Raw genomic sequence first — 26,480 nt, forward strand, 5'->3', positions numbered from 1 at the left:
GAAATTTTTTTTGGATCTGGAGGCTGGACTCGCCGAGTTCATTGGCAACTCGACGAGTCCAATGTTGGCTCGACGAGTCGGAGTATCAGATGCCAGATTTTTCGGGTTTTTGACCTATTTTGTTGTGGGATAATTACCAAAAACGTTTTTAATTGATAAAATCCGATTTTTATTAATTTTGTAGGGATTATCCTTATCAAAATAAAAGATAATTGTCAATTAATTAGATAATCATTACCTTATATGATAAACTTAATTTATTTGAATTATTTGATTGAATTATCTTGCCATATAATTGAATTATGTCATATTTAGATAATCACCAATTATTTGATTAATTGAATTATTTGTAATTTGATCTAGATTGTTTTGAAAAGTTTCGAAACTTGCCCTCAAGTTTTGGAATATAATTTTTTTGATTAAAAAGTTTAATTCTGAAATATTTAAATTCTAAACCCTAATGTTTTGAAAAGTTCAAAACTTGCCCTCAAGTTTTGGAATTTAAATTTTTGATTAAAAGTTCTAATTTCTAAATGCTAAATTCTAAAATCCTAGTTTTTTGAAAAGTTCAAATTACACCCTTATGGTTTTATTAAATTAATTAAGTGTATAATTAAAAGAAAGTTAATAAATCCATAATGATATGGTATGTATTTAATCAAATTAAAAGTATAATTTTGTTAAATTAGACCACATAGTATTTTAAAAGTGTAAAATACACCCTTATACTATATAAAATTAAAAGTCTAATATTATATATGTATAAGTAAAATGTCAGTCTTACCGTTAGTAGGCCTCATTCACGAAGCTGGTCTATAAGGGGTGTTTAAGGAAGCGGCCTGTAAAATGAGCGCCTTTGGGTATCCACTCTTACCCACCGCACTCTTGACTAGTGGAGGGTCGTTAGCCGAACGGGTAGGATAGGACACAACCTTCCATTATAAGTATAATGAATACGAAGTAACTAAACACTTTTATAAATTCCCAAATCTTAGTTACTTTAGGAAAAATGTGGAGTTGGTGCTATTCCATGAAATTACACTTTGTACCCTTGCTAAGACGTTAGTGGAGCGTGTGTGGTTAACCGACACACTAATTGGGCTCTAAGCAAAGGTGGAAAAGGGTGACTCGATGTTTGTCATAGATCGATGGAGCGTGTGTGGTTAACCGGCACGTCGATTAGGTGATTGTAACATTGGGGGCATCATGTATATTTGCATGGTTATCCACAACTTGTTTGTGATCCTCGGCATCCCAGTCACAAACGAAGAGCACACTCGAGATTTAAACATGCCATTGAAAATTTCAGTGAATCTCAAAGGATCTAGGAGTTTCAATTCATTTAAAACTTAAATTTCATTTTCGTTTTTCATGGTGGAAATTGGTAAATCGTCATTTACCTACCTTCAAATGTTCTTCAATTTGGATTACGGCATCCCTCTTCCAAATTGTAGAATATTGTGTTGGGACCTAGCCTTGATATTTCATTTGGGTGTTATATCAAGGATTCCAATCAACTAACTTGAATTTCTCCCGTTTTTTAGATGTCAAAGTCTGACAACTATGGTCTTCCTGAATTCGTTGGAAAAAGTTTTCCACATGAAGATGATGTTCCACGATTGGATTGTGGAAATGGAAATCATGCTTCACTTCCTCCACCTCCTCCAATAATTCTCCCTAACCCACGTGTTTGAAGACTTGAAAAGGTCAAGGTCACTCAATCCATATTGGCGAAAAGACACGAAGATGGAAAGTCGGTATGCGCTCATGTCTTGGATATGAAGTTGCATATTGATAGATTGGGAATGTTGGGCGTCGATGTCTCAGAGAAGTTGGGTGTTGACTTGGTTCTTCACTCACTTCCCGATTCATATGGTAAGTTCATTAGAGAGTACTAGATGATGGAACACGACGTGACCCTCATTGATTTGACTTACTTGCTTATTGCTGCTGAATCAGCAATGATTTGGCGCACTGGTCGAGCAAATTTGTGACATCCCCAAAATCTCGGCCAGAAAAGACCGGTTTTATTTATGCTTTTAAAAATATTTTCAGAGTAAATCTTTTTCTTTTATTCAAAAGAGTTGCGGAATTTGTCCCAAAACAAAATATGATAAAATAAAGTTTATCAAAGCATTTTATCAAAGATGCATAATCATTTTATAACAATATTCGGGATGTCATGTTCCGAAAAACAGACCAAAAGCATAAACAAATATTACAAGCAATACAACAGTTGAATTCATATAAAGGCTCATAAACAAAACAACTTGATGATTCATCCATCTTATGCCCTTGCGCCACTTCCTGTAATACAAATAAACTGAGTGGGTCAGGCTTGGGAGCCTGGTGAGCATATAGGGTTTTCAACCCGCAATAAATAATTATATTTAATTTTTACCGACCAATAATAACCCGATTACCCATTCCCGTTATCCTCACTTTACGTCCCTAAAATAACATCTATCTAAAGGGACCTAATCTAGGAAAGTTCATCGGGACGGACATTACTGCTAAGGGGTTTCCTCAACAATAGATGTCCTAAAGGCAACCATGTGGGGGAGTAGAGTACACCGGTGAACACGTCGTTCACAACACCTACAGGTTATGAGCCTGCTAGTGTTCCACTGGACTGCCTAGAAGAGTCCGTGGTCGTCATCCATACTCCGCTAGATGACTAGATCAACAACAACATCGAGGCCTCTCATCTGTTTATCACACATCAACTATCTACCCATGTTCTACCCAACATATTAGTAGATAAAAATATATATTTTTATGCATAGTTTTAAAACCTGTAAAGCATGTTCATTTAATATATATTCCACATAACAGATAAGGCACACACATATAACACATATTTCATAGATAATATATCATATATATGAGATAGAAGAAAGTGAATATACATTCACACATATAACAACCAAATATACACATCACACATATTTTATAATAAATACTTCATAATATGCGTTAGAAGAAAGTAACTACACACTCACTTGTTCAGAAGATAACCGGACAGCACTACGACTTGTAGAAGTAGTATTCCTCGGTAGTCCTGGAAGATCTTCACAAAAAAACGAGCTTCTCGCGAGCAGAGCTTCGGCTCGAGAGTTGCACTTCTCGGGATCTTCGGGGCTTCAAAACTTGCTTCGGGGCTCGGGAATAATATCGGGGCTTCGGGATAATATTGGCACGCAAACCAAGGCAAAATCTAGAGAGAAAGAATGAAGAATGGCAAGGAAATATGGCTGAACTTCGGTTTCTATTTATAGGGGCTGGAAACCCCGATTACGCTGGGCGTAACTTCAAGTACGCTGGGCGTACTCAGTACGCTGGGCGTAATCTCAACGTACGCTGGGCGTACACGACGTCACTGCATACGTCACCTAGCAGTACTCGATTGGTTGCCGGCTCCTTTTCCTTTTCTCCGGTGCAAAGTAGATTCCTCCGGTCGAATAATAAATAAATAGATAATTAAAAATAAATATTAATTATTTTAAAAACTTTGGAAATTCATATCTTCTTCATATGAACTCCGTTTTCGACGTTCTTTATATCCATGCGTAGGCGGGAACGTAATCTACAACTTTCGTTTAGACTCCGTCGGCTAATTTTGAATTTATTTTAACAGTTATATTTTTAACAGGCCGGGACAGGATTAGTTTGTTAAAAATTCATAACTTCTTCATCCGACGTCCGTTTTCGTCTGTCTTTTTACCGTTGCATTACTATTAACGAGATCTTCAATTATCGTTTAGGGTGTGTCGGCTAAAAAACCGCTCGATCTCAAATCGAGTATTTGGGCTGTATACCGCTAAGCTGAAACTTAGAAAAATCATAACTTCCTCATATGAAGTCAGATTTGGGCATTCTTTTTATGCACGCTTTCGGTTTAACGAATTCTACGACTTTTGTTTAGATCTCTAAGGCTAAAACTCACTTTATCGTAAATTCATTATTTACGCTTCCCGGTATCGTGTCGGTTCCGTCGTGAAACTTCGTCGGGTCATAACTTCTTCGTTATAACTCGGATTTTGGCATTCTTTATATATTCGGAAACCTCGTCACGACCACTACCACATCCTTCATAGATATCGGGTTTATCTAACATTTCATTTTGACGCTTATTTTTATTCTTTATTAATTATACATTTATAATTAAATAATAAGCACATAAATTCACATAATTCACAAAATACTCAAATATTTCATTTTTATTACATCAAAAGAGTTACAATAGTTGACCTAGACTATTACATCGTCTAAAAATGTTTAGCCCCGAAACCCGGGCGTTACAATTCTCTCCCCCTTAGGATGATTCCGTCCCGGAATCATGCGTCAGCAAACAGATGCGGATAGCGACTCATCATGTCATCCTCTGTCTCCCAAGTGAGATTCGGCCCATCCGAATGTTTCCATCGGACTAGCACTAAGTCGACCATCTTGCATCGTAACTTCTTAATCTTACGGTCAACAATTGCCTCGGGCTCTTCGATTAGCCTCTTATTCTCATCCATTCTTAACTCCGAGATCGGAATTATGTCGGGAACTTCTCCCGTGAATTTCCTCAGATAACATACATGGAAGGTGTTATGAATACCATCGAGTTCTTCGGGCAATTCCAGCTTGTAAGCTTGGTTCCCAATCTTCTGAAGAACTTTGAACGGTCCAATAAACCTTGGACTCAGCTTTCCTCGTTTCCCGAATCGTATAAGTCCTTTCCACGGTGAGACTTTAAGCAAAACGGAATCCCCAACTTCGAAGGTCATCGGTCGTCTTTTCTTGTCAGCATAGCTCTTCTGACGATCCTGAGCTGCTAACATCCTTTCCCTGATCACCTTCAGCTTCTCAGCAGTCTCATGGACTATCTCGGGGCCCATAAACTGGTTTTCGCCAGCCTCAAGCCAACAAGAAGGCGTACGACACTTTTGTCCATACAAAGCTTGATAAGGTGCCATCTTGATGCTCGAGTGGAAACTGTTGTTGTAGGAAAATTCTACCAAAGGTAAGTGCTCATCCCAGTTACCTTGGAACTCGAGGGTACATGCTCTCAACATATCTTCAAGCGTTTGAATCGTTCTTTCACTCTGACCATTAGTCTGCGGATGGTAAGCTGTACTCAGACATAACTTCGTACCCAATTCCTCTTGTAGACTTCTCCAAAACCTTGACGTGAAACGACTATCACGATCCGATACAATTGTTATAGGAACACCGTGAAGTCTCACAATTTCCTTCACGTAAGCATTTGCAAGCTTATCCATAGACCACCTTTCATTGGCAGCTATGAAGTGTGCACTCTTTGTGAAACGATCCACGACCACCCAAATCATGTCGTGACCGTTCTTCGTCCTGGGTAGTTTAGTCACAAAATCCATGGTGATGTCTTCCCATTTACCTATGGGTACAGGTAAGGGTTCTAAACTCCCATATGGTTTCTGATGTTGTGCCTTAACTCTTGCACAAGTTACACACTCGGCCACATATTTCGCAACGTCGAGCTTCATCGTCGGCCACCAGTAGTAGGGTTTTAGGTCCCTATACATTTTAGTGCTACCGGGATGAATCGAGTACATGGTCTTGTGAGCTTCTTCCATCAGAAGATCTCTTATTCCTCCAGTCTTAGGTACCCAAATCCGATCTTGGAATACCTTTAGTCCTTGACTGTTTGTACCAAACAGTAATGTTTTTCCCAAACGTTCTTCTTTTCGGTCACTCTTCTCTGAGGCTTCTTCTTGAGCTTCCCTGATACTTTCCACAATGGTCGAGACAACTTCTATTCTCAACGCTCTTGGCCTTTTTCTTTCAAGGTTGACTTTTCGATTAAGAGCATCAGCGACAACGTTTGCTTTACCGGGGTGGTAAAGTATCTCACAGTCATAGTCCTTGAGTAATTCTAGCCAGCGTCGTTGCCTCATGTTCAATTCTTTCTGATTAAAGAGATATTGGAGACTCTTATGATCGGTGAAAAGTTTGCAATTCGTGCCATAGAGGTAATGCCTCCATATTTTTAGAGCGAAAACTACCGCCGCCAACTCCAAGTCATGAGTCGGGTAGTTCTTTTCATGTTCCTTCAACTGTCGAGACGCATATGCGATCACCTTTTCTCTTTGGGTCAAAACACAACCCAACCCAACACCAGACGCATCACTATAAACAGCGAAGTCTTCAACTCCATTGGGTAGAGAAAGTATCGGTGCCTCACATAGTTTCTTCTTTAGCTTCTCGAATGCTTCTTTATGCTTATCACTCCAAGCATAGGTAGCTCCTTTGTGGGTTAACGCTGTTAATGGACTAGCGATTGAAGAAAATCCTTGGATAAACCTTCGGTAATATCCGGCTAATCCCAAAAAGCTTCGGATCTCCGTGGGAATTTTTGGTTGTTCCCACTTCATTACCGCTTCAATCTTTGCTGGATCGACCATTATCCCTTCTTGGTTGACCACGTGACCCAAGAATTGGACTTCTCGAATCCAAAAATCACATTTGGAGAATTTAGCATACAGCTTCTCCTTCTTCAAGACTTCTAACACTTCCCGTAAGTGTTTACCATGCTCTTCTTGGCTTTTCGAGTAGATGAGAATGTCATCTATGAACACTATCACGGATTTATCGAGGAATGGTTTACAAACCCTGTTCATCAGATCCATGAATGCTGCTGGAGCATTAGTTAGTCCAAACGACATAACCAAGAACTCGTAGTGTCCATATCTCGTTCTGAACGCAGTCTTCTCAATATCCTGATCTCTCACCTTCAGTTGATGATATCCTAACCTAAGATCGATCTTTGAGAAATAACTTGAACCTTGCAGTTGATCGAACATGTCATCAATCCTTGGCAACGGATATCTATTCTTTATTGTTGCCTTGTTCAGCTCTCTGTAATCAATACACATTCTCATACTTCCATCTTTCTTTTTCACGAATAACACCGGAGCTCCCCAGGGTGATGAACTAGGTCTAACGAAACCTTTGTCCAATAACTCTTGAAGTTGCATCATCAGTTCCTTCATCTCCGTCGGTGCTAATCGGTAAGGTGCTTTTGCTATTGGTGTCGTTCCTGGTAACAAGTCAATACAAAATTCTACTTGTCGATCAGGCGGTAATCCGGGAAGATCTTCGGGAAATACTTCCGGATAATCACACACGACAGGAATGCTCTGTATCACCTTCTTTTCCTTCTTAGCATCGATCACGAATGCTAAATATGATGTACATCCCTTGGTCAAACATTTTCTGGCTTTCATTAGAGAAATGATTCCAGAATTTACCCTGCGTTTGTCCCCATACACCATAAACGACTCTTTCCCAGGCGGGTTTACTTTTACAATCTTCTTTTTGCACAGTATTTCCGCATCATTGGTGCTAAGCCAATCCATTCCCAACACGATGTCGAAACCGTTAAGTTCGATAGGCAATAATTCCTCGTGAAACTTATTCCCGTTCAAATCAATTAAGATGTTTTTCATACAATGGTTAACAGGTACAAACTTGCCACTAGCAACTTCGACTAATAAGGCATTATCTAGTCTATCGACAGGCAAAGCTAGCTTTCTACCAAATTCATGCGAAATAAAGGAGTAGTTGGCTCCAGAATCAAATAAAATTTGGGCAGGCAATTTGTTTACGAGAAAGGTACCTGAAGCGACATCAGCTTCTTCCTTAGCAGCTTCCAGTGTCATCTGGAAGGCTCTAGCCTTCGGCTTTGGTGGAATGTTGGGTCTTCCTGCTTCCTTCTTCTTTGGGCAGTCCCTCGAAATGTACCCCTCCTCGTTGCACTCATAACAGACCTTCTTATTGAATGTGCATTCATTGGCATAGTGCCCAGGCTTCCCACATTTGAAACAAGTGACCCCTCCGTCGCACTTCCCAGAGTGCTTCTTCTTGCACTTGTCACACCACTTCACTTCGCCTCCTTTCGAACTAGACTTTGAGAATTTACCCTTTTTGCTGGACCCCGAGGGTCCGTCAAACTTCCTCTTCTCACCAACCTCTGACCTTTCCAGACCTTTCTCCCTGATCTGGGTCTCAACATTTCTGGCAGCCCAGATGGCGGCTTTCAACATGGTTGCTTGCTTAACCATTGGACCATAGTCCGCTGGTAGTCCACAGGCAAACTTATTGACCTTTGAGAGTTCTGTTGGAACTAGGTATGGGATAAGCTTCATTTTCTCCGTGAAACTTGCAGCGTATTCAGCAACGCTCATCTTTCCCTTCTTCAAATTCTGAAACTCGTTATTGATTTCCAGTAGGTCCTGCTCTGAGCAGTATTGCAGTTTCAGTTGTTCCATAAAATCTTCCCAAGACATTTTACTCGCTTCTCCCTTGGGCATAGAGTCAGCTAACAGCTTCCACCAACTCAACACGCCAGATTTCAACAACGGGATAGCAAGAGCGGTCTTCTGCCTGTTGCTGCATTCGCAACTTTCAAACATTGTCTCCATTTCGGAGATCCAATCCATAATTTGCACCGGCGTCGGGCTTCCAGATAGACTCGGTGGCGTGGATGCCATGAAATCTTTGTATTTGCATCCACGTCCGTCATTTCCTCCATCCTGGTGGTTTTGCCTAACTATTAGTGGGTTGGCTTGACCAACAGTACCACTGAAGTTTCCACCTTCCGATGGCCCTCCATTCACTTCGGGCTCTTCAACTTGGATTGAAAATTCTTCACGATTTTGTCGAAGCAGACGTCTAGTTTCTTCCATCTGATTATCCAACATCGCCTGAATCATCAATTGTACACCAGCCATCGTTACTGGCTCAGGTGTTGTAGCTACAACAGGTATTTGCTCAATTACAGGTGGTCGATTCCTGTTTTCATTTGCGTTTCCAGCTCCACTGCGGGTTCTTGCCATTTTGATCTATACCCCGAATAAGGTGAATTTAGATCTTTATTCCGGATAGACGTTTAAATCATCCTTATCTCTCCGAAACGTTTACATGTTAGTTCTAATATCGTAGTCGTACGTTTAGAATCCTAAACACATAAGGTTTCCAGATCCGGTCGGCAACAGACCATAGATCCGAACAAATAACAGCATATAAGGCATAAATCATTTAGCACATAAAAGCATTTTAGGCACAATTCCTAAAATAAGCTAGTGCTCACACCTCACAATCATCGCTTAGCATTCTAAGTTTAAGTCTAGAAATCCTACAAATTCCTAGTTCGCTTAAACTAATGCTCTGATACCAACTGTGACATCCCCAAAATCTCGGCCAGAAAAGACCGGTTTTATTTATGTTTTTAAAAATATTTTCAGAGTAAATCTTTTTCTTTTATTCAAAAGAGTTGCGGAATTTGTCCCAAAACAAAATATGATAAAATAAAGTTTATCAAAGCATTTTATCAAAGATGCATAATCATTTTATAACAATATTCGGGATGTCATGTTCCGATAAACAGACCAAAAGCATAAACAAATATTACAAGCAATACAACAGTTGAATTCATATAAAGGCTCATAAACAAAACAACTTGATGATTCATCCATCTTATTCCCTTGCGCCACTTCCTGTAATACAAATAAACTAAGTGGGTCAGGCTTGGGAGCCTGGTGAGCATATAGGGTTTTCAACCCGCAATAAATAATTATATTTAATTTTTACCGACCAACAATAACCCGATTACCCATTCCCGTTATCCTCACTTTACGTCCCTAAAATAACATCTATCTAAAGGGACCTAATCTAGGAAAGTTCATCGGGACGGACATTACTGCTAAGGGGTTTCCTCAACAATAGATGTCCTAAAGGCAACCATGTGGGGGAGTAGAGTACACCGGTGAACACGTCGTTCACAACACTTACAGGTTATGAGCCTGCTAGTGTTCCACTGGACTGCCTAGAAGAGTCCGTGGTCGTCATCCATACTCCGCTAGATGACTAGATCAACAACAACATCGAGGCCTCTCATCTGTTTATCACACATCAACTATCTACCCATGTTCTACCCAACATATTAGTAGATAAAAATATATATTTTTATGCATAGTTTTAAAACCTGTAAAGCATGTTCATTTAATATATATTCCACATAACAGATAAGGCACACACATATAACACATATTTCATAGATAATATATCATATATATGAGATAGAAGAAAGTGAATATACATTCACACATATAACAACCAAATATACACATCACACATATTTTATAATAAATACTTCATAATATGCGTTAGAAGAAAGTAACTACACACTCACTTGTTCAGAAGATAACCGGACAGCACTACGACTTGTAGAAGTAGTATTCCTCGGTAGTCCTGGAAGATCTTCACAAAAAAACGAGCTTCTCGCGAGCAGAGCTTCGGGATAATATTGGCACGCAAACCAAGGCAAAATCTAGAGAGAAAGAATGAAGAATGGCAAGGAAATATGGCTGAACTTCGGTTTCTATTTATAGGGGCTGGAAACCCCGATTACGCTGGGCGTAACTTCAAGTACGCTGGGCGTAATCTCAACGTACGCTGGGCGTACACGACGTCACTGCATATGTCACCTAGCAGTACTCGATTAGTTGCCGGCTCCTTTTCCTTTTCTCCGGTGTAAAGTAGATTCCTCCGGTCGAATAATAAATAAATAGATAATTAAAAATAAATATTAATTATTTTAAAAACTTTGGAAATTCATATCTTCTTCATATGAACTCCGTTTTCGACGTTCTTTATATCCACGCGTAGGCGGGAACGTAATCTACAACTTTCGTTTAGACTCCGTCGGCTAATTTTGAATTTATTTTAACAGTTATATTTTTAACAGGCCGGGACAGGATTAGTCCGTTAAAAATTCATAACTTCTTCATCCGATGTCCGTTTTCGTCTGTCTTTTTACCGTTGCATTACTATTAACGAGATCTTCAATTCTCGTTATGGTTGTGTCGGCTAAAAACCGCTCGATCTCAAATCGAGTATTTGGGCTGTATACCGCTAAGCTGAAACTTAGAAAAATCATAACTTCCTCATATGAAGTCAGATTTGGGCATTCTTTTTATGCACGCTTTCGGTTTAACGAATTCTACGACTTTCGTTTAGATCTCTAAGGCTAAAACTCGCTTTATCGTAAATTCATTATTTACGCTTCCCGGTATCGTGTCGGTTCCGTCGTGAAACTTCGTCGGGTCATAACTTCTTCGTTATAACTCGGATTTTGGCATTCTTTATATATTCGGAAACCTCGTCACGACCACTACCACATCCTTCATAGATATCGGGTTTATCTAACATTTCATTTTGACGCTTATTTTTATTCTTTATTAATTATACATTTATAATTAAATAATAAGCACATAAATTCACATAATTCACAAAATACTCAAATATTTCATTTTTATTACATCAAAAGAGTTACAATAGTTGACCTAGACTATTACATCGTCTAAAAATGTTTAGCCCCGAAACCCGGGCGTTACAAAATTTGTCTGGTAAATCAATGTCCCAACCTTCTATGGGCAATGACAACATTGGAAGTCCAGAAAAGTTTTCTCTACGCAAGAGAAAGGTTGAGTCTGAGATAGTCCCGTGTACCATTCCAGAAGAATTCATATGCTTCTACTACCAAAAGAGGGGCATTGGTTACGAAGCTCCCCTGACTACTTGAGAGATCTAAGAGATGTGAGAGTCACGATGTATTACTCTGCTTCAGGTAAAAATCCACTATCTAACTCTATTAAGTTTTCTATTTTAGATTCTAAATACATGATGTGATAAGATTACATTTGGTGTTTTGTACGATCGAAGAAAAGAAAGGAAGCTTAAAGGAAGAAGTGAGTTGAGTTTGATCGCGAAGAAATGGATTTCGAACGCATGATTCGATGATCGGATTTTTGGAGCTGCTACTTAGAGAGTTATGATAGATTGCTGAGGATTATGTAATAACATAGTTTTCATTTGAATTGCATTGTAAGGACAAGTTTTCCGCACCTTTATAAATAAAATAAATTTTGGTTTTTGTCTTTATTTATAATTCCTTGCAATGGCATGTATGAAAATTGATGTTTGTGTATTTCTATTTTTAGCAATGTTGAAATGGATGTGATTCTTAGTTATGTTATTTTTGGTAATGTCGAGAATTTACCAAATAAGGAAAGATTCTTGTCGCCCGAGTGTCAATTGGACAGAAACTTGGAATCATACAACTTGCATTGTATGATGAATGAGAACCTTCATATTTGGAAAATTGAGACTAATTCCTTGACAAAGAGTCAAGTGAAGGAGTAGGAGAGCTGGTACACAATGTTGTGCACTGGTCAAGTCCACCACAGAGAACGATAAAATATTCGTCATGATTTACTAAAAGTCTAGTAAATATGGTTATGCTTACAAGATTAAATGTAATTCTGAATCATTGAAAAGTTTCAATAATAGCAGAACGAATAAGAAGAATCAATTAGGCAGAAAGATAAAAGTTTCTCCAATCTGGAAAGAAGGGAGAGTACTTTTGTATAATGTTTTATGATTGTCTTATTAATTGTGAAACCATATCACAATTGATCCTCTAAGTAAATCTTAATGCACTAGTATGGCTAAGAAGAGAAATCAGAAATTGTTGAAATGGTTAAATCAATAGGTGAATCATACTTCGTTCCAAAATCAAGTCTTAGAGTCATACTCCAAGATTGTGACTTGAGTGACATATCTTAAGAAGTTTTAACACACTCATCAAATGTAGAGTAAATTTTTTTTCTTACTCTTGCACGTTTAAAATTGCTAAGTTGTGATGTCTTGGGTAAGATAAAGACCAACTAAGACCAATTGTGTGTAGTGGTTTGTCTTGATAAGAATCCGCACTAACTCTTGAATATTTGCTTGTCAAGAAATGTTTCTTCACAAGAGAATCTTATATGTTAAGAGGTCAGTGTGAGTCTAAATTTTCTTGAAAAGGTTCAAGAATTAATCGAGAGTAAACTTATTAAACACTAGCACATGACTTGAGGTTTGTAACCTATCGTGTTTACATATTCTTGTTTCTATGTCATTCCAGTAAAGTTACTTATGCAAATGAGTTCTACGAGTTCTCAATTGACTGCATAAGGGCAAACACCCTGATCAATGGAAAGTACATTGATAGGTAGGGGTGAGCTACTAAATACATTGGAAGAAATGGTGGGACCCTTGATGGCAAGAAATTAAGAATGAACAAGTTCTGTCCATAAGAGTTTGGATTTATCACAAACATTATCTTATGATTATGGTTATGACAAATTGACCTAGATAGGAACATATACACCATAAAATCTAAGTGTCATAAGGTTTCTCTCCTTCATGAAAATGATTGTGAGGAAACTCTTTCACTAAGAGAGATTTTAAGGAGATAGCGATTGTGTAAATTGCATTCTCAAATTCGATTATGATTACGGTGTCACACCCCAAAACCAAGAACGGCGGAAACGTTCGGGGGCGGAGGACGTCATGTACAATATCACAACAATGAATAGTAGTAAACAAGCAACAACATCATCCATTGCATTAATAATATAATTTTAATACAAGTGTGTTCTGTCAAGTTAAATAGACACCAAAAATATACATCAAAATAAAAGATGAGTCTTGAACGAGCTCCATCTTCTCAAAAACCTGGCACCGGTACCTGTCTACTGGTGACCTAAGAATACAAGTTATTTTGAAAGAGTTTATCAGCTTTAAAGCTGGTGAGATCATAAGTATTTTAGTGTCTATATTTGTATGAAAGTACTTGTAAGAATGTGATGTGTAAGTATGCAAAAGTTGTGAATGTTTGTAAAAGGTTTGACTCTCCTAGAAAACCCTATGTGTCCTACTAAAAGTAGCCTTCTACCAAGGCATCGAGTGTCTGTGTGTGTGTCTCTTGTAAGAGTATGTATTTTCCCAAATCTGACTATCATTTACCAAAAATATAGTTTTACATTACTGTATATTGTGTGAAGATCACAAAGTGAATGTAATGGGAAAAAGAAATAGTACTGTAGTTTTGTATTAAGTAACTACTACTGTACTAACTACCTTAAACCAATTGTAATTTAAAGTATCATGTGATCGGCCTGTATCCTGCTACCGACTATAGAACGCGACGATGTAAGACGTCGGAGAAAATGACGTTTGGCACCCGTAGACTTGCAAAGTCCCACTGTAGCGAGCAGCGAGGTGTAGGATAGTCAATCCAGTATAGATCTATACACAAACTCATACGCTCCCCACTTAAGGAGATTCTGGATACAAAAAGGTCATGACAGGTGATGCCATGCCCCGTTACGTGGCTCACATAACTGAAATCGTATTCTTGTATATATACTGTATGTACTAGCTGTATTGTATGTTCTCTCTCTGTGTAGTATGTATGTATGTTCTCTCTGTATGGTATTGTTTGTTCTCTCTCTGTCTAGCATGTATGTTCTTTTGTAAAATGTATAGTATGTACTAACTGTATTGTAATGTATTGTATGTACTAGCTGTATTGACTCATGTATGAACTGACTCATTGTATGTTTCATTGTTCTAGTAATAGTATTAGTAACTTCCTAAACTACGCCTATTGTAGCTTACTAGTAATGTTGTTTGAATGTATGAGCATGTGTGTATACCCTTGCTACCCAAAGGTATTGAACTGAATGAAAGAAGGAACCTTTATACCTATATACATATACATGATATATAACTAGGATTCAAACGACCTTCGGATAAATAACCGATACCCTAAGTCCACAACCAACGAGGAACAGGAGGTAAGGTGAGTTATCAGTCCTAAGTCCTTTCAATCCTACTTATATAACTATATCTATAAAGATATACATTTAACAGAATATAAGTGTAAAAGAGTTTAAGTAAAAGTATTTGACTTGTAAAAGAGTTTGTAAAACAGTTTGAAGTAAAACAGTTTGGTAACACAGTTTGAAAAGTAAGAAATCCACTTGTTTGGTAGTTATTAATCACATGTGATTGATATAATAACTATAATAGTTCAACTTGTATCCCCCCCCATAAAAGCATTTAAAAACATTTAAAAGGTTAATTAAGAGGTATGAACTCACCTGTAGTGAGTGGTTTGGATGAACGGATTGTATAGGATGCTAAGTGTCAAGTGAAGACTTGAGCACACACAAGGATCCTAGTTAACATATAATGACACATATATGTATCCAATTAGTTATAAAACAACTAATTAACCAAGTTAAGACATCCTAAGACATGTAAAACACTTGATTTAAGTTCTATAAGTCCTAAGGATTGCATCTAAGGGTTGTAGGACTTGGCTATTGAGTTTAGGGTTCAAGGGGACCCTCTATTGGAGTTTACGGTTTTGTGACCAACTCCTTTGGAGTTTACGGTCGTAAACCCATGAGTTTACGGCCGTAAACTCATGGCACTTCTACCATTTTGTGTTTTGAAGCTTTTCAAGTCATAAGGAAGCATCCTACTTCAAGTATAAGCCTTAGGAAGTGTTTGTGGCATCATTTCAATCCTAAATGGAGTTTACGGCCCATGGACCATTTCTCCATGTGTTTACAGCCGTAAACCCATATGGTTTATGGTCTTTTTGATGTTTTAAGTCCTAAGCACATCAAGGATGGGATCTAGACTAGTTTACAAGGCTTGGTAAGGGAGTAGGGCACACTTTGGCCCCTTCATTAGGGTTTACGGTCCAAGAACATCTTGGACCGTAAACACCTTTGATCTAGTGTTTCTTTGTGATTTCGAGATGTTTTAGAAGTGTAACAAGTCTTATAACAAGCCAAGGTAAGAGTACTTACTATGTAGAAGCTTGAAAAGGTGCTAAAAGTCCAAGAACACTAGTGTGTGTTCTTGGTGAAACTAAGAACACTTGAAGATCTACACAAATGGAATGATTTCACGGATGAAATCTTGTAAGATCACTAGATTAGTGTAGATATCAACTAAACAAGGAAGAAAACACTTACTTTCTTGAAGATTTTTGAAGAACTTTGGATGATACTTGAGAGAGAATTGGTTCTAGACTTGGAAGTGTGAAAAAAGCTAAAAATAAACTAAGTGTCACTTATATAGTCATTAGGGTTTACGACCCTAATACCATTTGGGCCGTAAACTCCAAACTCTTGGAGTTTTTGGAACTTTATTGATGCACAATAAACCCTAAGGCATCCTCTCTCCTGTTATCTCTTGAAGTACTATCTTTAAAACACTCAAACTTATTCCCAAAAAGCTTGAAAGTTAGCAGAAACAGTTCTGGCTCCTATTTAAGTGAATTGTTGTACAGAATAGAAATTTCGAGTTGTCACATACGGCATCCCTCTTCATAGTTCGAATTGTGAGATTTGGCAATTAGTTTGAACATTCGAGACTTATTGCTGTAAGTTCTAGAATTGTTTAGACACACGTGTGAGTTATCTAAGGAAAGGTGTATGAGAAGCTTAGATAAAGGTTTATCGAAGCATATCATATTAGAAATATGAACTTTGGAAGTCAATAAGTATTGCCTTCTAGAAGTCCAATGGTTTTCTGAATACGTGTCAAAGCTAGTGGGAGCATAAATGTTATGCTGGTATGGATATAATCATCATGTTAGTGGGAGCATGATTATTATTTTAAGTGTTGCAAGTTAGCAATGTTAATTATAGAAAACAAAAGGTTCACTTTGCAAAGTTGCAGGGGTTGAAAAGTTGTTTTGCTATAATTAAGGGAGAGAATATTATACTTCGTTTCAAAATCTAAAAGCTTGGATCGAGAAATTTTAATCAAATTTAGTCAAAGGACATATATGGATGTTATGTTGAAAAGATTCAACTTAAAAGGATTCTATATATGGCAATATTATAGCAAGGAACTGGTAAAGTATCACATTTTTTCATTATGAATCGTGTCCCATACGCTTCGGGTATAGGATCGATTGCATATGCTGTAATATTCGACCGTTCTAAATTTTCCAAATGCCTAGGGCATTAAGAGGGAAAAGGGACTAGAGCCAGATTTGACTAAAATAATTAAACAACTGTCAAGGACAATCTAAGGTTCGCTAAGGATTGGTCGCTTGTGAGCAGTTGGAAGTATAGTAATGAATGGACCATAATGACATTATTATGATTAGGTATGATTCTATTAATAATGAGTTGTCATATGGCAAATATGGAAATGTTTCCATATTGGGAGTTGGATATTGAGAATCCATGTCTAGATTAGAAACTTTTATGCAAGAAGGATGTTCAAAGGAATGTACTTTGAATGTGAGACTTCACATCTATGGAATTGTCTTGTAACAATCTCCAATAGAGAACATTTGTAATTTCATTGGCAAAGTCTTGGTGACTTTTGTGCGATAAGATTACAAAAGGATCATTGCATAAAATGTTAGAATCTAACATATTCTAGAAGTGGCGAGAATTTTTTGCTCTTACACTTACGATAAGGATTAGGGATTGTAAAATGAGCATCATTGGAAATGTTTTTCAATTGATCTATTTCACAAAGTATGGACCATAGGTAAACAGATTGTGCATGCTTGGTGCATGGGACAACTGCTGTTATAATTCAAGTAATAAGTTGATTATCCAAAACAATATGCATTGAATAATGTGTAATCAATATGGTGACTAAATAAAAGGAGTTTTATTTATACTCAAAAGTTTGGGGCCATATTGGGTTCGATTATTCTTGTGTTTCACTTTGCATGTTTTGACTTCCTGAATAATAAGATTATTCGAACATTGCACAGTCGCTCATACTTTGGGAGTAGGTATGAAAGAAGATTGTCATGATTTGGTTTGTAGATTGTCTAAAGCGTATTAGACATAGCAAAAGTTTGCTACAACGTTCATGAGTGATTATGAATAAGATTTGAGCATTGGATTAAACCCACTCTCACTTGAATCATTTCATGGATTTTATCACGAGTGATTGGTGAGACGATAATATCTTATATTCTTGAAACTGAGACGTGTGATTTTTATTATGCAAGTTGGTTGCACATTGATAATATGTAAACGCACATGTAACTTGGTGTTATAAAACATATTGTTGTGTGTGATTTGATGAGTAGGTACAAGCGAGCATTGAGTCAAAGTTTATCCATTCCTTTTACCCAAAGTAGGATAAAAGCGATATATGTGGGCCCCTCGATGATTTCATGATGAAACCCTAAGCGCTTGGCCAAGCCGAGACTAAGTTGATGTGTTCAATTGTAGTCTGTTATCAGTCGTCATAAATCAGAAATCGGGAAACAAAACATGAACAGAGAGTATGATTAAAATCCATGTCTCAGTTCATACGATATCTAGAATGGAGGAATATATGATCCCTTATCTAAAGGACGTATTACTGATAAAATCAGAGTTGACAGCGGCTTTTGAAAGCTACGATTGCTGATCAGGTTCCGAAGTCATATGCAAAATAGTTACTAGACTTATCCAAGTGGGAGACTGTTGGATTAGGTGTCTAAGCCCATAACTATCTTGGTATGTACTTGACCCGATTGTGAGCATGGTCCTTTTGGGTTGCCTTCACCATAGCAACTGATAGGATGAATTAAGGAGAAAGAGGATTAATTATAATTTATTAATATACTATATGAATAATATATTAAGAGAGAAATCATATTGTTTAATTAATATTAGTCAAGAATTAATAAGAATTAATTCTGTGGCTAAAAGACATTAATTAAATAAAGGGGACTAGAACTGTCAATTGTGTGATAGTTGAATATTGGGCTAATGGACTCCATAGAAGTTGGAGTGGACGAAATCTATGGGGAAACCCATTAGAATTCATCCAAGGCTTCTAAGGAGGGAGTCCATGGGCTGCGTAGGGCCTAAGCAGTCAGATTAGGGTTTCCTGGTTGAAAACCCTAATAGCCTAAGTATAAAAGGAACCCTTGGCAAGCCAAAAAATGCTGCTAACCTTCTAAGAATACATGTGGTTTTAAAGGTCAACATAAGGTTGGTGAGTTCACAGGGTTTTCATACTTTTAAATATTATATTGATTTCAATATATCAACGTTCGTTGTATCCCTAAACTTGTGTCAATGGTTTTGTGTATGACAATATGTTTCCTTAGGGTTACACTAGTAGTGATTTGGTAATAAACTTATACAAAGGTTGGCTATAGTAACGAATAAATAAATGACGTTTCCTGGCAACTGTTCGGCGTATCAACGAGGTATGGTGTTTTCTACCAGTGTGAATCAGCATAACAACTAGGCATAATATTATACCTAAAAGTTGGGCAGAGTATCCACCGGGAATAATATCATCTTAACGTTCTAGGCTTAATCATATTACTAAGTTTATATAGTCAGCAATATTTATGAAAGCGATAGTTTATCACATGTATCCCCCCAACCCGAAAAGGTATGAAACCAGTCAAGTGGGGCAGTGAACTCACCCATTGATGTGTGAAACCACTGATGTAAGGTAGAATTCGGGAGTCTGGAACTCGGGAGGCGCTCAGGAATCAGTGGCACGGAAATCGAGAGAGAGTGAGGTGTGAGGGATTAGAAAGCCGAAACATGCTACTTATAGGGGATTTGGGGGTGCATGCTGTGTAGTGCCTGCCGTGTAAGTTGCGCATGAACAATCCTCGGGCTGACACATGTCCCCCTCCTATGATGCCACGTGATCCATATCCTGATGCATCGGGGTGTCAGAATGCATGCCGCACGAGGATGAACGCGGTCGTGGAAAATCAACTTAAAAAATTTGTTGCTTTCGCCTTTGACCTCCGTTTTCAACGACTCGTATATATTCGTGTAGGTCTCGACGTACACTTAAACATTCCTTTTAGTCGTTTTAGCTAGTTCTAACTTCTGTTTTTAACTTATATTTTATAACCGTTATGATTTTATAAAAATCATAATTCTTTCATGTGGGTTCCGATTAAGGCGCTCTTTGTCTCAAAATCCCTACTTTAAGTAGCACCACGTTTTTGCTTTTGGTGACTTCTTCCAAAAGTCGACCGTTTTACCTGTAGCTTTTGACGTTGTTACTGTTTATGTGTGGTAGATTTTTACTTACTATAAAAATCATATCTCCTTCATACTAATAAGGGTTTTTACAAAGTTTATATTTTCGGAATCGCGGCAACACGTATATTCTAAAAATGTAAACTTGCTCTCAAGGTGACACAACTTTTCACACACTTAATTTTGAGCCTAAAGGTTGACATAATCAAATATATTTTGTTGTATACTAGGTATGAGACCCATGTATTACATGATTTTATTTAAAAAAAATCTAAATATAAAATTCTAAACATTTAAAAAGTTTGAATGTATAAGAAAAATGAGAAAAATATTGAATTATAAAAATAAAAGTGTTTTTTTCTCTAAATTTAAACAAATAATTCAGATAAATAAATAAAGGAAATTAATGAAACTTTAATTTAGTAAATTTGAAATTAAAAGGAAAGTTCATTAAGGAAATTAATATGCATTTATTATTGTATTTAAATACTATGTGGAATTAATAAAATAGAAAAACCATAAAATGACATGTGAAATAAAAATTAATTCAAAATAACCACAAAAACCTTCATTTATTAGAGTAGATGTCGAATGGTTACATGGTTGTTCTATTACATTTTGCTTACGACGTTAGATCTCAACAACGGTTAATGACATATTTTCTGGGTTGTCACACCATTGATCATGGTATTACTAAAAAGAAAAGGGGTTCTCATCCCAAAGGAAAGGGAAAGGGTAAGGTTAGACAGTCTGGCCATAGCTCTAAGAGGAGAGTCCAAGGTGGAATTGTTCCTACTACTAATCTAAATGAGGCTATCAGTCTCTATTGCCAGACCAATGGATATTGGAAGTCTGTATGTCTTAAATACCCGGAGGATCTAGAGAAAGGAAAAGTCAAATTGGCTGTCACCTTTGTTATGTTTATGATTGAACTCCATAGCACATCCACTTCTAATTCTTGGGTTCTTGATATAGGATGTGGTACTCACATTTGATCTAATATGCGAGGACTAAAGTAAACTAGGAAGTTGAAGCATGAAGAGCTCAACCTAATCATGGGAAACATACACACTACAACTGTTACAATGATTGGGGATTACGAGCTCGTGCTTGGTGGTGGTGTTCGTATTAGTTTATTAAATTGTTGCTTTTCGTCTGATATGACACGAAACATTATTCCTTTTCATGCATTGTATAAGGATGGTTGTCGGTTTTTCTTTTGATGATGAAAATGGTGACATTTTGGTTTATAAGAGTGGTTCTTTTCTTTTAAAGCTAGTATTTGCAATGATATTTTTGAGAATGTTGTTTGCGTGAGTAAATTTGATAATCTAATATTAAACGTTGGTTCTTCCAATAATGAATTAGATAAATCTTATATGTGGCATTTTCGTCTTCAGCTTATGAACAAGAAACACATCGCCAAGCTCCAATTGGATGGGATCTTGGACTCATTTGACCTAAAGTCAGATGATGTATGTGAATCTTGCTTACTTGGCAAGATGATAAAGGCGCCATTCATAGGTCACTGTGAAAGATTTAAGGACCTGTTGGACCTCATACACACAAATGTTTGTGGATCGTTCATATCCGCCACAAGGCAAGGTGAACGATACTTCATAACTTTTGCTAATGAGTTTAGTAGATATGAATATATCTATTTAACCAAGCATAAGTCAGAAACCTTTAAAGTGTTCAAAGAATTTCAAAACGAATTAGAGAATCGACTCGGTAGAAAGATGAAGATGCTCTAATCCGATAGGTTGGAGAATATTTAAGTCTTGAATTCTACGATCATCTTAAGAATTGTGGAATCTTTTCACAATTGTCTCTCAAAACAACAGAACCCAATGGTGTTGTTGAGAGTCGAAATCGAACGGTATTATATATGGTTCGATCTATGATGAATCGAGCTACACTTTCAATAACCTTTTAAGGGTATCCCTTAGAGACACCCGCTCACATCTTGAACCTTGTACCAACTAGGAAAGTTTCTAAAACACCCTCTGAAATGTTGAGTGGGACACATCCTTCTCAAGCAAATATAAAACTTTGGGGATGCAAGGCTTATGTTATCACAAAGCCAACGACATACAAGCTTCAACTACACATCTCCCACACCTCATTCCTTGTAGCATACTATGACATAGATTGGGGGGATGCTTACCTACCGGCGTTCCACTACAAGCTACTATGTATTTCTCATGGATAACCTTATTTCACGGTCCTCCAAAAGATAGGGCAAGAATTCTAGATTTACACCTAAGGTGACCATTGTTTATTGTGACAATGTTAGCACAATCTATATGTCGACTAATCCGCTATAACATCAGCAGACAAAACACATAAAGATTGATATTCATTTCGTGTGTGACAAAGTAGCTCTAGACCATATACGTGTACTTCATGTTCCATCTATAAGTTAGTATGCCGTTATATTTACCAAAGCGCTACCCACCAATTTATTTTCATACTTTTGTATCGATTGGAACGTATGACCATATTGTATTGTAGTATATTTGTATGTTAGCCCAATACGTAGCCTAGTTAGAATCCGTCCCATGTGCCCTTCGATATGTATATATTTCTGTTTTATTGTACATTGTGAATGGGAATGAGAATATTCAGATTTCCATCGAATATTACAATTATTATATTTTAGATTCTTTATAATTTAAAAAGAAATAAATTGACCATATTACCCTGAATATTAAAACCCTTTTTCAGATAAAATGGAATGACAAATCTCGGATGTCTTATAAATTAAGTTTAGTAGTTCATGACAAACTGCTAACATTGTAACTGTTATAAACCAACTCTCGAGCAAGGATGATTATAACACCAACATATGGACTTTATATTTGAATATAATCTCAACATATATCAATCAAATCAATCTGAACGTTGTTTTCTCATTGAGGATGTTGTAAGAAACATTATTTGCTTTCGAAAACTTGACCACACCAAGAGCATGATGATGTTGTAAGAAACATTATCGCTCAGGTTTCTTCCCCAACAAGGGTTGGTGTAACTACTTCTTATAGATGTAATCTTCGATTTGCATATTCCGAAAGTGGAAACAATGACCTTCGAGTTTATCGATCTTGACGATCCCCTCTTCTGCCATAACTTGGATATCAGTTGTTGGGTATAGAGTCGATAAACGCACAGAAACGCGACAAAATAAACACTAGGATCTAACGTTGTTCACTCGATCAGATTAATTGAACTACGTCTAAGAAAGAACTAGATAGAAATTTCATTAATATCCGTCAAAACACACGCTTTCTACTTAAGGTGTGCATGTGGATCTATTTATAATAACGAGTTTCCCTAAAACAGGTTTTGGGCGAAGGCCTACAAGCCCATGCCTCACCACTGCCCAAGAGGTACACCAGAGTTGCTCTATGAGATACACCAGCTGCTATGCCGAGATACTGTAGTTGCTCCTCGATGAGCAACTAAGGAAGATTACAAGGCACGTCGGGCATTCCCCATACGTACATTGCAGCTGCTAAGCAGCCTATTCCACATCTGCTAAACATTTACGGATTATGTTTACAAGCTTAATTGATTTTTCTATAGCCACCACGCTCATCGTTAATTATTTATTACAATGACACTAATATAGCTGATTACTTATTTATGTTATCTGGATGAGATCATATTGCTACATCTAACATACTCCTCAACAAGTCGTTGGATACCTCTAAGAAGAAATTATCTGAGTTCAATAGTGAATTTAACATATATTAAAAATAAACTATTTTAATTATCAATAAAGTTGAAAGTACCTGCAAGTCCAATATTTCCCCAAGTTTCTGTACCTCAAAAACAAATTATCACAAAAACTGTAAGAGTTCATTATTGTAGTTAATTAACGTAGGTACTTAGTATTTTAAGACACAAAAGCTTACATGCAATTCCAATGTTTCCACAAGTTCCTGTACAACAAAACAATATTTCAGAAAAATGTATGAATTTATTGTAGTTAATTTAGCATATATTGACACAAAGTAACATGTTAACTATCAACAAATTTGAACTTACTGCCGATTCCAAAGCTTCCTCAAGTTCCTACACCAGCAAAACAATTTCAGAAAAGTTTAGGATTGTTGATTAGCATATACACCATGGAACCTATTTACTTTCAACAAATTTAATCTTACTTGCAAGACCAATGCTTCCACAAATTCCTGTATCACCAAATAAGTGTTCATATATAAAAGTGTATGAATTCACCTTAGTTAATTTAGCCTATACAGACACAGAGGAACATGCTAATTTTACAATAAACTGGAGCTTACCTGGGCTTGCAATGTCACCACAAGTTTCTGTACCACCATGCAAATTTTCAGAAAAGTATATCAGTTTATTCTATTTAATTTAGTTTATATAGACAAAAGTAACCTCTAAATTTTTAATAAAGTTGTACATACTTGCAATTCCATAGCTTCTTCGAGTTTCTGTACCACCAAGTTAAGAATTAGCAGAGAAGCGTATTAATTTATTGTAGTTATTTTAGCATATAGATCCAAAAACATCTTAATTTTCAACCAATTTGAACTTACTTGCATTTCACATGCTTCCTCATAGTCCTGCACCACCAAATAATGTTTCAAAAGATGTTATGAGTTTGTTCTAGTAAATTTAGCAGATATAGACATTAAAGAAGTCGTTATATTTCGATAAAATGTGAGCTTAGCTGCCGGTGCAATGGTATACAGAAAATGTCCAAGTAGAAAGGTGTATGAGATCATTCTATTTAGTTTGTATATAAAGGTACAAAGGAATTTCTAAATTTTCAACAAATTTCAACTTACTAGCTAGCAATTCCAATGCTTTCTCAAGTTTCAGTAACACCACATCCATTGAGGGTCGTTCTTTCTGATCATCATTAAAGCATTGATATGCAATCTTGGAAAACTCCTTCACGGATTTTGAGTCCTTCAAATCAAGATCCATGATTGCATTTAAATTTCCTTCTTCGTAGCAGCATTGGGCCAGTGGCACTAGCTGTCTTTGTTCACCAATAACATTCATGAAGCACAACCTCCCACATAATGCTTCGAATAATACTACGCCAAACGAATAAACATCTGACTTTTTTGTTAATATTCCAGTCTTAATGTACACCGGATCACAGTAACCACCTGTGCCAGCCGCATTGGTAATGAGATAAGTCTCATTTTCATTAGCACGACCTAATTTGGAAAGTCCAAGATCCGCAATCATAGCTTTCCAGTTTTGATCTAGAAGAATATTTGCACTTTTTATATCCCGGTGGATAACTCTATGATTTGCTGCAACATGGTTGTGAAGATAATCCAGACCACGGGCTACATCGACGCATATATTCATACGTTGCTTCCATGTGAGTGGACATTTGGTTTTGACCGGATATAGGTACTTGTCGAAGCTTCCATGCTCTGCATTCTCGTAAATTAGGATTTTTTCATGACCTTCATCACAGTAGCCAAGAAGGGAAACCAGGTTTGGATGTTTATAACGAGAGAGCAATTGTCGCTCTGTCAGAAATTCTTTAAGCCCTTGACCAGATTCGGTCATATTTAGTCTCTTTACAGCAACCGAAGTAAGAATACCAGAATGTGAGAGTTCTCCTTTATAAACAGGGCCATATCCGCCCCGCCCAATAATGGTTGTGAAGTTTTTGGTGGCCAACTTGATATCTCGAAAGGGTATTACTCTAAGCTGATCTAAATCTTGAATGAGTGACATTATTTCCCTCTACAAGAGCAAAGTAGTGCATGTGAAAAGATAATAGCAATGATGCTGAGAAAGGAGGCAGTAGGATGGTTGATACTTAAAAGGGGATGCTGATGAATGTAAACGAAGATGAGCCTAAGCTAGTGGCTATTTATCCCAAAAACAAAAAAGAATGGTCACATTGTTCATTATTGTTATTTCAATTTTATATTGATATTATATAGATCCATTAGAAGTAGACTTTTTGGTTTAATATACAAAATGAACCTGCCGTTGCTTATCTTCCTTATCGTGCATCGTGGTGGGAGGTCTTACGTATGTTCTCAGGTGCTTGCATTTTGATAACATTTTGCTAACTCCTCGAAATTGCAATTTGTTTTCATATGGCTTCTCACTAATAATAATAATAATAATAATAATAATAATAATAATAATAAAAGCTCAACAAGAGTAATCACTAGTCCCTACCACCTGGTCGTTTGGGGCGGCATAATTTTTGAAGTTAAAAATTATATTTGTAATTCATTCGCAAAGTATATGCAAATGATTTTTCGGATATCACATAATTTCATTTTAATTTTTCTATGGTAAATGAGATTATGGATCTAGATTTCTGCAGAAAAAATAAATAAATGATTTTTTTTAAACGACAAATCTAATCTATTCATAAACTACTCATCAGTTACACCTATGTCTACGACGGAACTAGAACCTTCAACCTTAAGGAGTGAGAACAACACCTGATACCGTCAGGGCCGACTCTACCCGTTGAAAAGTTAAGTAATGGCTTACGGCCCCAATTGTAACGCACCCCTAATTTTAAATCTTATTCACTTA

The 26,480-nt window shown here is 37.0% G+C and overlaps 1 protein-coding gene and 1 pseudogene across 1 annotated transcript in view; both read right to left on the minus strand.

Moving 5' to 3' along the window:
- LOC145122534 (uncharacterized) overlaps nt 1-25,748 on the minus strand; it is a 44,819-nt gene extending 19,071 nt beyond the window's left edge. Inside the window, exons 1-8 of the mRNA XM_079058124.1 lie at nt 24,740-25,748; nt 24,488-24,514; nt 24,356-24,382; nt 24,224-24,250; nt 24,086-24,112; nt 23,967-23,993; nt 23,834-23,860; nt 23,711-23,737 (exon numbers count right to left, since the gene is read on the minus strand). Coding sequence (XP_078914250.1) covers nt 23,711-23,737; nt 23,834-23,860; nt 23,967-23,993; nt 24,086-24,112; nt 24,224-24,250; nt 24,356-24,382; nt 24,488-24,493 — 168 coding nt within the window. The 5' untranslated portion in view covers nt 24,494-24,514; nt 24,740-25,748. The remainder of the gene's footprint in view (nt 1-23,710; nt 23,738-23,833; nt 23,861-23,966; nt 23,994-24,085; nt 24,113-24,223; nt 24,251-24,355; nt 24,383-24,487; nt 24,515-24,739) is intronic.
- Nucleotides 24,678-25,655, minus strand: LOC145122535 (putative receptor-like protein kinase At5g39000 pseudogene; annotated as a pseudogene).
- Nucleotides 25,749-26,480: the final 732 nt, after the last annotated feature.

This window comes from Lactuca virosa, chromosome 6 (assembly GCF_052849685.1).
Source record: "Lactuca virosa cultivar CGN04683 chromosome 6, Lactuca_virosa_CGN04683_v6, whole genome shotgun sequence".
In the NCBI taxonomy this organism is placed as follows: Eukaryota; Viridiplantae; Streptophyta; class Magnoliopsida; order Asterales; family Asteraceae; genus Lactuca; species Lactuca virosa.